At 42.2% G+C, this 12,169-nt stretch overlaps 1 protein-coding gene across 4 annotated transcripts in view; it reads right to left on the reverse strand.

Annotated features, from left to right (window-relative positions):
- Positions 1–11,862, reverse strand: part of RBM44 (RNA binding motif protein 44) — a 48,718-nt gene extending 36,856 nt beyond the window's left edge. For 3 of the 4 annotated variants that reach the window (XR_009253719.1, XM_058699781.1, XM_058699766.1), the window contains exons 1-2: positions 11,685–11,791; positions 442–531 (exon numbers count right to left, since the gene is read on the reverse strand). Coding sequence is in view for 3 of the 4 variants with exons in the window: in XM_058699781.1 (XP_058555764.1) it covers positions 442–514 (73 nt within the window). In the remaining variant the exon portion in view is untranslated. The other variant, XM_058699772.1, reaches the window with a different exon arrangement.
- Positions 11,863–12,169: the final 307 nt, after the last annotated feature.

Raw genomic sequence — 12,169 nt, forward strand, 5'->3', positions numbered from 1 at the left:
CAAGTACATAAAGCTCAGTCGCCCTGCTTCTTATGCTCTTGTTTCTTGTTTTCTCACGTACCATTACCACAGAAAAAGAAACTCCAGGTCTGCGTGAAGACGACATCTGCCACTTGGGCGGCGAGGTTGACCTGCCCGCCTTCCACTCATCCCCCTGCAGGTTACTTCCCACCAGGAGTTCCTGAAGGCCCGGTCGGACAGAAACCCTCTCTCCTGGCTCACCATTTCTTCCCCGCCTCTGCCCTTTACCTGAGAGCCCCTGTGTGGGCTGCCCACATTCCCCAGAAGTCACCTGGGTTTGCCAAATTAAAACCGTGCCGCATCCCACCGCCTCGCCACAAGGAAGGCTTAAAGACATAGCAACGCCGGAGAACCATCTGGCTCGATTACGTTCGGTCCCTCTCTCCACCCGCAATAAAGCCAGCTGGCCTGGCCCCTCACCTTTCCGGACGTTTCCTCCATTACTGCGGTAGGCTTTACCAGGAGCTATCTGCTTCGCTGCGGCAGCCTGCATCTCCCAAGGATTTGCCTCTAGAAGAGGTGTAAACATTGAACAGACTCGGCGTTATATTTAAAAACGCTATGAGAAAATCAAGAATTTGACAAAATGGCAATTATACAGTCAAAGATTCAAAAAGAAGAGGGCTGATAAAACTGGTAGGACATTTGAACAACTTTCGTAAAAACATGAATTGACAGCTACAGAGTAGATTCTACTATTTAAAGAGATGTGACACATTCTTTTAAAATTTCCAAGAAACATTAAAGATTAAAGGCAAACAATGTATTAGGCCACCCAAAAGTCTTAATCCAAAAAAATGAGTACTAAAGGCTACAGTATGGCCCACTGATGTCAAACCTGGATCAAAAATGTTTCAAAATGTTACAAATTGTAGATCTATTAAAACCCAATTAAATGGTATATCCATAGAATGGAACATCTTTCAGCAACAAAAGGAACAAACCGAGGCAAGCAATCTCCTGGAGTAACCTCAAAAGCACACCGAATGAAAGAAGTTGGACAAAGATCACACACTCACGATTCCATTTAAGTGAAGCATACAGAAAAAGCAATTTATAGACACAGGAAGCAGATTAATGGTTGCGTGGGGCAGGGGATGGGAAGAGGAATTAACTGTAAATGGGTATAAGGGATCTTACTGGAGGTATTAAAATGTTCTAAAGCTGATTTATGGTGTGATGACTGCACCACTTGACAGAGTTTTTAAAACTGTACTTTTGAAATGAGTAAAACAGACCTCAAAAAAGCTGTTTTTAAAAGGCACTGACAGGGGCGTCTTGGGTGGCTCAGTTGGTTCAGTGTCTGATTCTTGACTTCGCCTCAAGTCATGATCTCATGGTTCGCGAGATCGAGCCCGCGTCAGGCTCTGTGCTGACAGCGCGGAGCCTGCTCGGGATTCTCTCTCCCTCTCTCTCTGCCCCCTCCCCGACTCGCACACATGTGCTCTCTCTCCCTGTCACAATAAACATTAAAAAAAGAAAAGTCATTGACAAGGACTCTTTGAATCCAGCTGCCACATGAGGAAGTCCAAGTTAGTCACTTAACAGGAAGATCAAGGCCCCCCAGTAGCTACATGAATGACCCCAGAAGAGGCCAGCAGAAGAAATGTCCAGCCGACACACAAAATCATCTTGGGGCTTCTGGCCCCTAGTTATCTTCACTGTCTATACCCCTAGAAAGCTAAGGTAGCTTCCACAGAATTCTGGTGACCAGGTATTACAAAGGTTCCTGGGAAGTTTGAAGAAAAAACCTGATTTCGTTCTAATTCTCCATGAACTATTTCAATTGGTGACCCTGGACAAATCATCGAGGTTCACTTGTCCTGTGCTACAATGAGAAGACATTACAGTTGAGCTTTGAACAACACGGGGGTTAGGAGCACCGAGCCCCCATGTGTAACTCTGACTCCCCCCGAACTTAACAAAAGCCCACCACTGACTGGAAGCCTTACCAATAATCCAAACAATTGATGAACACATATTTTGTATGTTACATGCACTAAATACTGTATTCTTACCACCAAGTAAGCTACAGAAGAAAAAGTTATTATGAATTTCATAAGGAAAATACACATATAGTAGAGTACCATCTAGAAAAAACTCTGCATAAAATATAAACGGTCCCATGCAGTTCAAACACGTGTTGTTCAGGGGTCAGCTGTATAAAGCAGAAGGGCTCACTCCATGGAGACAGGCGATCTAGCTTTGAATCCTGACTTAGCTACTTACTAAGCAGTACAAACTTCAACAAGTGAAAACAAATTGGTGACAATGAGAGCACAGATTTTCTAAATACATGGGACCTGGCCAAAGTTATGACTGAAAGAAGCCACAGCTTTAGATGCTTGTTATTAAGTCAAACTTAACGAACTACAGTCATAAGCAGTCAACTCCAGCCTCAGTCCATACAACAGCCAATTCTTGAGCTCAGGATCCCGAGTTCAAGCCCCACGATGGGTACGGAGCCTACTTTAAAAAAAAAAAAAAAAAGTATAGAAAAGATCGAAAGTACTTAAATCAAAAAAGAATTAGTTAAGACAAAAGCAGAAGTGACTGATTTAAAAAGAGTGAAAAATAATAACTAAAACCAAAAGCTATTCTTTGAAAAAATAAATAAATACCTGACAAATCTGAGAAAGGACTAAGTCACAATGAGAAAAGGAGCATTTTAATAAGAGATTTAAAAAAAAATTTTGGGGGCACCTGGGTGGTTCAGTCAGTTCAGTGTCAGACTCTTGGTTTCAGCTCAGGTTATGGTCTCATGGTTTGTGAGTTTGAGCCCCACATTGGGCTCCACACTGACAGTACGGAGCCTGCTTGGGATTCTCTGTCTCGTCCTCTCTGCCCCTCCCCTGCTCATTCTCTCTCTCTCTCAAATACATAAACTAAAAAAAAAAAGTTATTTTAAAAACTGAGATTGGTGGGGCTCGGGTGGCTCAGTCAGTTAGGTGTCCAACTCTGGCTCAGGCCATGATCTCGCGGTTTGTGGGTTTGAGCCCCGCGTCGGGCACAGTGCCAACAGCTCAGAGCCTGGAGCCTGCTTCGGATTCTGCGTTTCCCTCTCTGCCCCTCCCCTGCTTGCACCCTTGCGCTCTCTCTCAAAAATAAGCAAACTTTTAAAAAGTTAAAAAAAACAGATTGCTATACACATCTCTGATGGATAAATGAAAATTTAACCAAAATAGGTAATTTTCTAGGAAAATGATAAAAAACTTAACAGAAAAAGCTGAACAGAAAACCAGTCAGGAAAAAATTTAAAAGGCCATCAAAGATCCATCCTATATCAATTCCTATCAAGCCTACTAAATTCTTAAAAAAAAATTTTTTAATGTTTATTTATTTTTGAGAGAGACAGAGAGCACAAGCGGGTTAGGGGCAGAGAGGGAGACACAGAAGTAGGCTCCACACTCCGCACTGAGCCCAATGTGGGGCCCGAACTCATGACCCTGAGATCAAGACCTGAGCTGAGATTAAGAGTTGGACACTCAACTGACTGAGCTACTCAGATTCCCCAAAGCCTACTAAATTCTTATTTCATCTGTATAAGCAGGAAAATTCTAGGTCAAGTGAACAAAATTCTCACCTGAGTCATAAAAATAGAGTCCTGACCCCTTAATCAATTCCCAGGCTTGTGCCAGTTTATAGACCCAGAAAACCTTGAATGAAGGGGAATCTGGGTCCTTTTGAGGAAGGACCCCAAAAATACACTAACAAAAATTAAAACCGTTAATCTTTCTCCTAGCCTTTCCCAAAGGGACTTATAGCCTTTTACTAGGCTAACTGTATATTGGAAAAAAGGAAATAATCAGACCTTTCAGGGACTACTGGCTCTGCACTGACACTGATTTTAGGAGACCCAAAACGTCACTGTGGCCCAGCCCTCCAACCAGAGTAGGGACTTACGGAGATCAGATGATCAGTGCAATTTTAGCTTGGGTCCATTTTGTAGTGGGTGCACCGGGTCCCTGAACCCATCCCGTGGCTATTTGCCCAGTTTCAGAAAGCACAGTTGGCAAAGACATACTTAACAGATGGCAGAATCCTCACACTGGTTCCCTGACCTATTGAGTAAGGGCTATTACACGGTGGGAAAAGCCAAGTGGAAGGCATCAGAACTGCCTCTACGTAGGAAAAGAAATGGTAAATCCAAGCAATATCACATCCAAAGGGACTGCAGAGATGCGTGTCACCACCAAGGACTCTAGGATTCCCAGATCCCCACTCAATTCTCATATTTGGCAGAAGACACATACATCTTGGAGATGCCAGTGCGTTTATCATACGCTTAACTAGGTGGTGACTCCAACGGCAAGGGCTCAACCAAATGTGGTTTCATTGCCTGAGCAAGCTAGCACACCTTGTGGTACCTGGTTCGAAGCCACTGACCTGGCAAATGTGTTCCAGGTAGGAAGCCAGGCTACCACAGGGTTCATGCTGTATGTTTTCTTTCCTTAAGAAGTCGCAGTCCCGCACTGCCTGGAAACAGCTGTTTCATACCCGTGGCCTAGTTTTCAAGTTGTTTTATGGCAGCATGATAAATCTAGTCCGTTACTACATCATGGCCAGAATCTTCCACACGCTTGAGAGTACATTTTCTGACTACAGTACAACTAAGAATAATTAAAAGGATAATAATTTCCTAAGTATTTAGAAATTAAACAAAACACTTGTAAATAATTCATGGGCAAAAAAAAACCCATATCACAATGGAAATTAGAAAATATTTTAAACTAAATGATGAAAATACAATATATCAAAAGTTGTACTGCTTAGAAGGAAATATATAGCTTTAAGAGCTTATAACAGAAAAGAAAAAAGGTTTAAAATCAATTATCATTTTAAAATATTTATTTATCTTGAGAGAGGAAGAGAGAAAGAGAGCAGGGCAGGGGCAGAGAGAGAGGGAGAGAGAGAATCCCCAACAGGCTTGCATCAGCACAGAGCCTGACACAGGGCTCGATTTCACAGACTATGAGATCGTGACCTGAGTCAAAACCAAGAGTCAGATTCTTAACCAACTGAGCCACCTAGGCACCCCTAACATCAGTTATCTGTCTTAAGAAACTCGAAAAATTAGAACAAATTAAACCCACACAAAACATTTAAGAGCAGATGCAAATTGCCAATATCATACATGATAAAGGAGACATTATAGAACCTTCAGACATTAAAACAATGGTAAATGCAATGAATAACATTATCTGATAAATTCTACAATTCAGACACATTTCCTTGAAAACTACAACCTTCCAAAACATATATAAGAAGAAATAAACAATGTGAATAGTCCCATCTCTCTCTCTTTTTTTAATATTTACTTTTGAGAGAGAGAGAGAGAGAGTGTGCAAGTGGGGGAGGCAAAGAAAGAGACAGGGAGACACAGAATCCAAAGCAGGCTCTGAGGTGTCAGCACAGAGCTTGACGTGGGACTCAAACTCACAAACCATGAGATCATGACCCGAGCCGAGGTAGGGCGCTTAACCGACTGAGCTACCTACACAGAGCCCCCCTTTTTGAATTAATGAATAGTCTTATATCTCTTAAGAAAATTAAGCCTGTAACTAAAAATTTTCCCTCAAAGAAAATTCCAGATGCAGATGGTTTCATTGATGAATTCTACTCGTCTACTAAGGTAGAAATAAAGGCAGAATTCAACTTTGGTAACCAAAGTCCCTTAGAAAAGTGAGGAAGAGGGAAGTCTTCCCAATATGTTCTACAGATCTAGCATAACCTTGTTACCAAACTCTGAGGAACCTGCAAGAAAAAAATAAAAATACCAATAGCACATAGAGTCACATATCCTAAAATAACTTTTTTTGCAAAACAAATCCAGCAACATATGAAGGCCGTCAGTCACTGACCAAAGTTAGGGACTAAAGTAGAAAAATCACGTGGTTCTCTCAGTAGATGCAGAAAAAGAATTTGATTAAACATTTGTCAAAACTCAGAACCTATTCATGGTAAAAGCTCTCAGTAAACCAAAACCAATAAGGAATTTCCTCAGTCTAATAATGGGTATCTACAGAAAACCTGAAAGAATAAAAAACCATATGGACAACATGCTTGATGGTGAAAAATCGAGTAATTTCTACCAAAAACAAAACATTTGTTCTCTTACCACTTATTTCACGTACTAGAGATATTAGCCATGTAATAAATAAAAGGCATACAGACTGGAGAGGAAAAAAAAAGTTAAACTACTTTATTCACAGACCACATGATAATGCACAGACAAAAGCCAAAAAGATAAAGAAACTACTACAACTAATATGTGAATTTAGCAAGGTTGAAAAATAAAAGGCCAAGTGCATTTCTATATTCTAGCAACAAAGATTTGGAAAATGAAAATTTTAAGAGTATCATTTACAAAAGCATCAAAAAACATGAAAAACTTACTGGTTAAATGTAATGAAAGATGCGTAAGACTTTTACGTTGAAACCTACAAAATACTACTGAGAGAAATTAAGGCAGAAGTAAATAAAAGGAAAGATATACCACGTTCATGGATCAAGAGACTCAGTATTGTTAAGATCTGTTCTCTACAAACTGAACTACACACTGAACACAATTTCAATCAAAACTGCAGAAGAATTTTTTGGGGGTAGAAGTTGACAAGTTGATTAAAAACTTATATGGAAATGCAACAAACCTATAATAGCCAAAACAATTTAGAAGAAAGTTAAATGACATGTATCTCAAGACTTATTATAAAGCTACAGTATTTGCAATCTAGTATGTTAAACTAATAGATTATGAGAGTCCAGAAAGAGAGCCACTTTAGTTTTGAGAAAGGCACTAATTCAATTCAACGTGGAAAGGAAGGTCTGATGCATATTCAGTAAATGGTGCCTACACAACCAGATTTTTGAAGGGGAGAAGAAAAATACCTGGACCCCTCCTTTACATCATATATGGTAACAGAGGTGAGGTGGATCGTATTTCTGAATGTAAAAATCAAACCTGTAAATTTTCTCAAGGAAATATAGGAGAATACATTCATGACTTTGGGGTAGGCAAAGATTTCTTAGAATATTCTTAGAATACAAAAGGTATTAACTAAAAAGGTGTTAATTTGAACTTCCACAAAATTTCAAAACTGCTGCTCATCAAAAGACACCACTAAAAAAGTGACAGGACAAGACAAAGACTGGGAGAAAATATTTACAATTTACATATCCAACAGAGGACTGTTACCCAGATTATGTGAAGAACACACACAAATCGAATTTTAAAAAAAGCTTCACTTGGACATTACTTCACACACATAATATAAGGCATACGGAATGTTCTTAAATGTATGGGAAAGTGCTCAACATCATTAGTCATCAGGGAAGTGCAAATTTAAACCACTAACATACCATTTCACACTCACTAGAATGGCAAAAAAGAAAAAAAAAAAAAAGAACACTGATTAACACCAAATATTGGTGAGGGTGCAGGCAAACAGGAATTCATAACAACACTGCTAGAGGGAATGCAAATTGTTAAAACTATTTTGAAAAACTCTTTGGAAGTTTCTAATGATGTCAAACATATACCTACCCTCTTACCAGTAAGTTCCATTCCAGTTTCAGGAATGTATACCCTTCTCTAGAGAATCATTCTTAAATAAAAATTCAATATAAAAAAATAAATAAAATAAAAAATAATTAATATTGAATAAATGTAAAAAAATACATAACGCGATAATGACTGAATCTGTTTGTTAAGTCATATGCTAAGTGTTGAGGATACACAGTTGATTAGTCTCCACCCTTGTGAAACATGATGGACACATAACAAGTGATTTCCAAACAGGGGATGGGAGAATGGAGAGGGAGCACATAAATTTTATTATAGGGTCCCTTTTCTCAAACTTGCCCAATATGAGAATCGCTTGGGACACTTTTTAAAAATACACATTCCACAGCTTAATTGGGGCCAAGAAATAATACTCTAGGAAATTTCTATACTCTAGAGATTCAGAAAGACACAAATTGCTATGTGTGACATAAAATGACCTGCCCTAGTCTTAGGGTTGGGGAAGGCCTTCCTGAAGAACTGTCATTGTCGTTTAAACTAAGATCTGAAAGACATGCAAATAGGAGTCTGCTATCATAGTGACTACTATATCAATTTAATATTGATTTTGACATAAAGGATATAATGTCACACACACAAACACATTTGGAATTTTTAAAACTGACAGTTGTATTTAAAAAGCAATAAAAACTAATATTCTAGCTTAGTAAGAGAAATATAACCTATATCTACTTTGGATCTCACAGATAATTAAGTCGACAATATAGCATGGTTGCATTGATAAAGGTAAGGGAAATCTTATAAAGAAAGTGACATCTAAGCTAAATCATAAAGGTCACATAGGGGCTAACCACTAAGAAAGAGCATCTCAAAGGGAAAAGAGCATCTCGAGTTAAAAAAACAAATATGGTGGGGCACCTGGGTGGCTCAGTCGGTTAAGTGTCCGGCTTCGGCTCAGGTCATGATCTCACAGTTTGTGAGTTCGAGCCCCGCGTCGGGCGGGCTCTGTGCTGACAGCTCAGAGCCTGGAGCCTGCTTCACATTCTGTGTCTCCCTCTCTCTCTGCCCCTTGCCTGCTCATGCTGTGTCTCTGTCTCAAAAATAAATAAACATTAAAAAAAAAAATATGGGATGGCCCCCAGGTAAAGAGGGGTAAAAAGAGGAGACAAGATGATATATTTAATATGTATCAAAGTGAACTGATCATCATTGGTGGTACACTCTCTCAACTAGGAACAAAGGAGAAGGAATAATTTTATATTATTTTTCTTTTGGATGGGAAGTGATGGGAGATGATGAGTTCATTTTATACAAAGTTCTAAGTGCCTGTAACATGTACAAACTGAAACAGATATACAGTTGTGAAGCTTACAGATAATCTGGGCTGGAAGTATTCAACCTCTAATTTCATGTTTCAGAGATTCTTTTTTAGCTAGCAACAGAAAAATATTGGCCTAATACCAAGAGTTTAGTAGCCTTTTGTTATTTTTACTGCCTTAAGACTGGCTCATGGTTGTTAACCTTTGGGATTATGGAGTTTCCAAAGATTTGATAAAAATCACACACTTAACTTCCCTGAGAAAATGCACATACACACACATATAATTTAAAGGATTTATGGACTTTATACCACATTTAAAAATTCCTGGGGCGCCTGGGTGGCGCAGTCGGTTAAGCGTCCGACTTCAGCCAGGTCACGATCTCGCGGTCCGTGAGTTCGAGCCCCGCGTCAGGCTCTGGGCTGATGGCTCGGAGCCTGGAGCCTGTTTCCGATTCTGTGTCTCCCTCTCTCTCTGTCCCTCCCCCGTTCATGCTCTGTCTCTCTCTGTCCCAAAAATAAATAAAAAACGTTGAAAAAAAAATTAAAAAAAAAAATAAAAAAAAATAAAATAAAAATTCCTAGTAACTCCTGGCTTACAGAATTTTACTTAAGTCAGTAAAGATCCTACTCTAGGAATTCCAGGTAAATATTTAAAATAAAGAGTAAGACGAACAGAAAGCTAGTTTATCAAAATAACTGACATTACAATACATCAGTGGTTTCTTATTTTTTGTGCTCAGAAAGTCTTCACATTCTTAAAAAGTATTGAGAACCTCAAGGAGTATTTGTTTATGTGGACAGTATCTATTAATACTTACCACATTAGAATTAAAATAGAAAAATCTTCAATATTTATTAACACTAACAAACCCAATACTTAGCATAAGTAACATTTTAAATGTAAAAATGTGTATTTTCAAATATATTAGTAAGAAGGGCATTAACATTTTGCAAATCTCTTTAATATCTGTTTTAGCGAGCTGGGATCTCATTCATATCTGACTCTGCATTCAAATCTTCATTCAATGTGTTGCAGGCTTCATTCTTTTTTTTTAATTTATTTTTTTAATTTACATCCAAGACAGCACATAGTGCAACAATGACTTCAGTAGTAGGTTCCTTAACGCCCCTTACCAATTTAGCCCATTCCCCTCCCACAACCCCTCCAGTAACCCTGTTTGTTCTCCATATTTAAGAGTCTCTTGTGTTTTGTCCCCCTCCCTATTTTTATATTATTTTTGCTTCCCTTCCCTTATGTTCATCAGTTTCGTATCTTAAAGTCCTCATATGAGTGAAGTCATATGATATCTGCCTTTCTCTGACTAATTTCGCTTAGCATAATACCCTCCAGTTCCATCCACCTAGTTGCAAATGGCAAGATTTCATTCTTCTTGATTGTGCAGGCTTCCTTCTTAAATGTGAACAGATGCCCAATGTCAAAAACTTTGACAAAAAGAAATATTTTAGTACAACAAAAACACCTGTAAATCATTATATCTGAGAAGGGTCTACTACCCATAATATAGAAAGAACTCTCAGAACTCAACAAAAAGACAAGAAAAAGGTTTGAATACACAATTCTCCAAAGATGTACAAATGGCCAATAAACACATGAAAAGATACTCAGTATATCAGTATTGGGGAAATGCAAATCACACCCACAAAAAGATGCTTTATATCCTCTAGGATGGCTATATTATCATTTTTTAAAGCACACACAGAAAATGTGTTGGCAAGGGTTTGCAGAAACTGGAAGCCTCATATATTGTTGGTGAGAATGTAAAATGGGGCTGGCAGCTTGAAAAACAATCTGGCAGTTCCTAAATAAGTTAAATACATGCCCACGTGACCCAGCAATTCCACTCCTAGGTATGTGCCCATCTTTATTGTGTCCTCCCGGTTCTCATTTCCCAAACGATTCCCTCCCGTGTTTTCAATCCCAGAACCAAGCCAGAACCACAGGACTCTCCCCTGACACCTCCTTCATCCCTACCAGGTCTTGTCACTTTTAACATCTGACACAGCGTCAAGCGCCAACAGACTCCCACACGGACGGCGGCAATAATCTTTCCAAAATGCAAATCTGATCGGCTCAACCTACTGCTTAAAACTCAGCAACAAATGGTTGTTGTTCTTTGGATGAATAAGGACTAAAACTCTGTAGGATCTCCCGCGAGACCCTCCAAGGGCCTGGGCTCTGCGTTAACCTTGGCACCTTGGTCCCAGACACACCTGCCTCCTTCCTGGCACAGGTCTGCCACGTGCATTCCGCGGCCCGCCGCATCCCCCTCCCGGGCGGCCACCCGCAACTTCCGCTCCTGCTTGACCTTCGGGTCCCACCCTAAACGTCCGTTCCGCGGGGTCCCTTCCCCGCCCCCCGCAGCCCGGGAACCGCTGCCAGGCCGGCAAACACCCCACACTTCCGGGGGACTGGTGTCCACCGCCTGTCTCCTTGTCCGGACGCGCCTGCCCGCTGCGAGGGCTCCTCGAACACGTGTCACACCGATGCACATACGGGTGACTGTCCACCTGCTCGGGGAAAGTAACCGCACCTGTGCGATAGGTCCGGTAACTTCACTCCAGGCCAGGTTTTGGGGTGCAAGTGCGCCTCGGCGCTGGTGAAGCGAGGCTGGGGGCCACGCCCAGGGCTGAATGTAAACGTACCAAATTGGGGGATTCTGGAACCCCCCGGGCCACCCAGGAACGCGCAAACCCGGGGCCTTGGCGGCCAACCCGAGCCCGGCCCCCACCCGGCCCCCGCCCGGCCTCCTGCCTTGGGGCCCGCGGAGGAGCCGCCGCCGGGGACGCCCTCCTTCACACCTCCCGGCCATCAGCAGCGGAGGGACCTCGCCACCACGCCCGACCACCGCTGGACTTCGCTGCTGCGGACCCCCAGGTCCCGGGCCTGTGCCCCGCGTCCACGCCCAGCGCACCTCGGAACCGCGTCGCCGCCGCCGCCGCCGCTGCCGCCACGCGAGAACGCGACCTCAGCCTCCGACTCCAGGCGAAGCCCGCACCGCGTGCTGCCGCGGGGCCTGTCGGGTAACGGACGCCGGCGCACCGCCCACCGCCCGGCGGGGGCTCCCATTGGTCGGCGCCGGCAGGGGCGGCGCCGTGATTGGCCCGGAATGTGGGCGGGGAGGCGGGAACAAGGCAGCCGGCTGGCGGTGTGCCAAGGCGAGCGGGGGAGGCGACTGTGGCGCGAGCGGAACGCTTCCCTGCGGTGCGGCCCCAGACCGTGGTGTGGACGATGTTGTCTGCACGGGCCCAGCCGCTCCCTGTGCGGGCCCAGAGCCCGCGGAGTC

Source organism: Neofelis nebulosa, chromosome 2 (genome assembly GCF_028018385.1).
Source record: "Neofelis nebulosa isolate mNeoNeb1 chromosome 2, mNeoNeb1.pri, whole genome shotgun sequence".
Taxonomy (NCBI): Eukaryota; Metazoa; Chordata; class Mammalia; order Carnivora; family Felidae; genus Neofelis; species Neofelis nebulosa.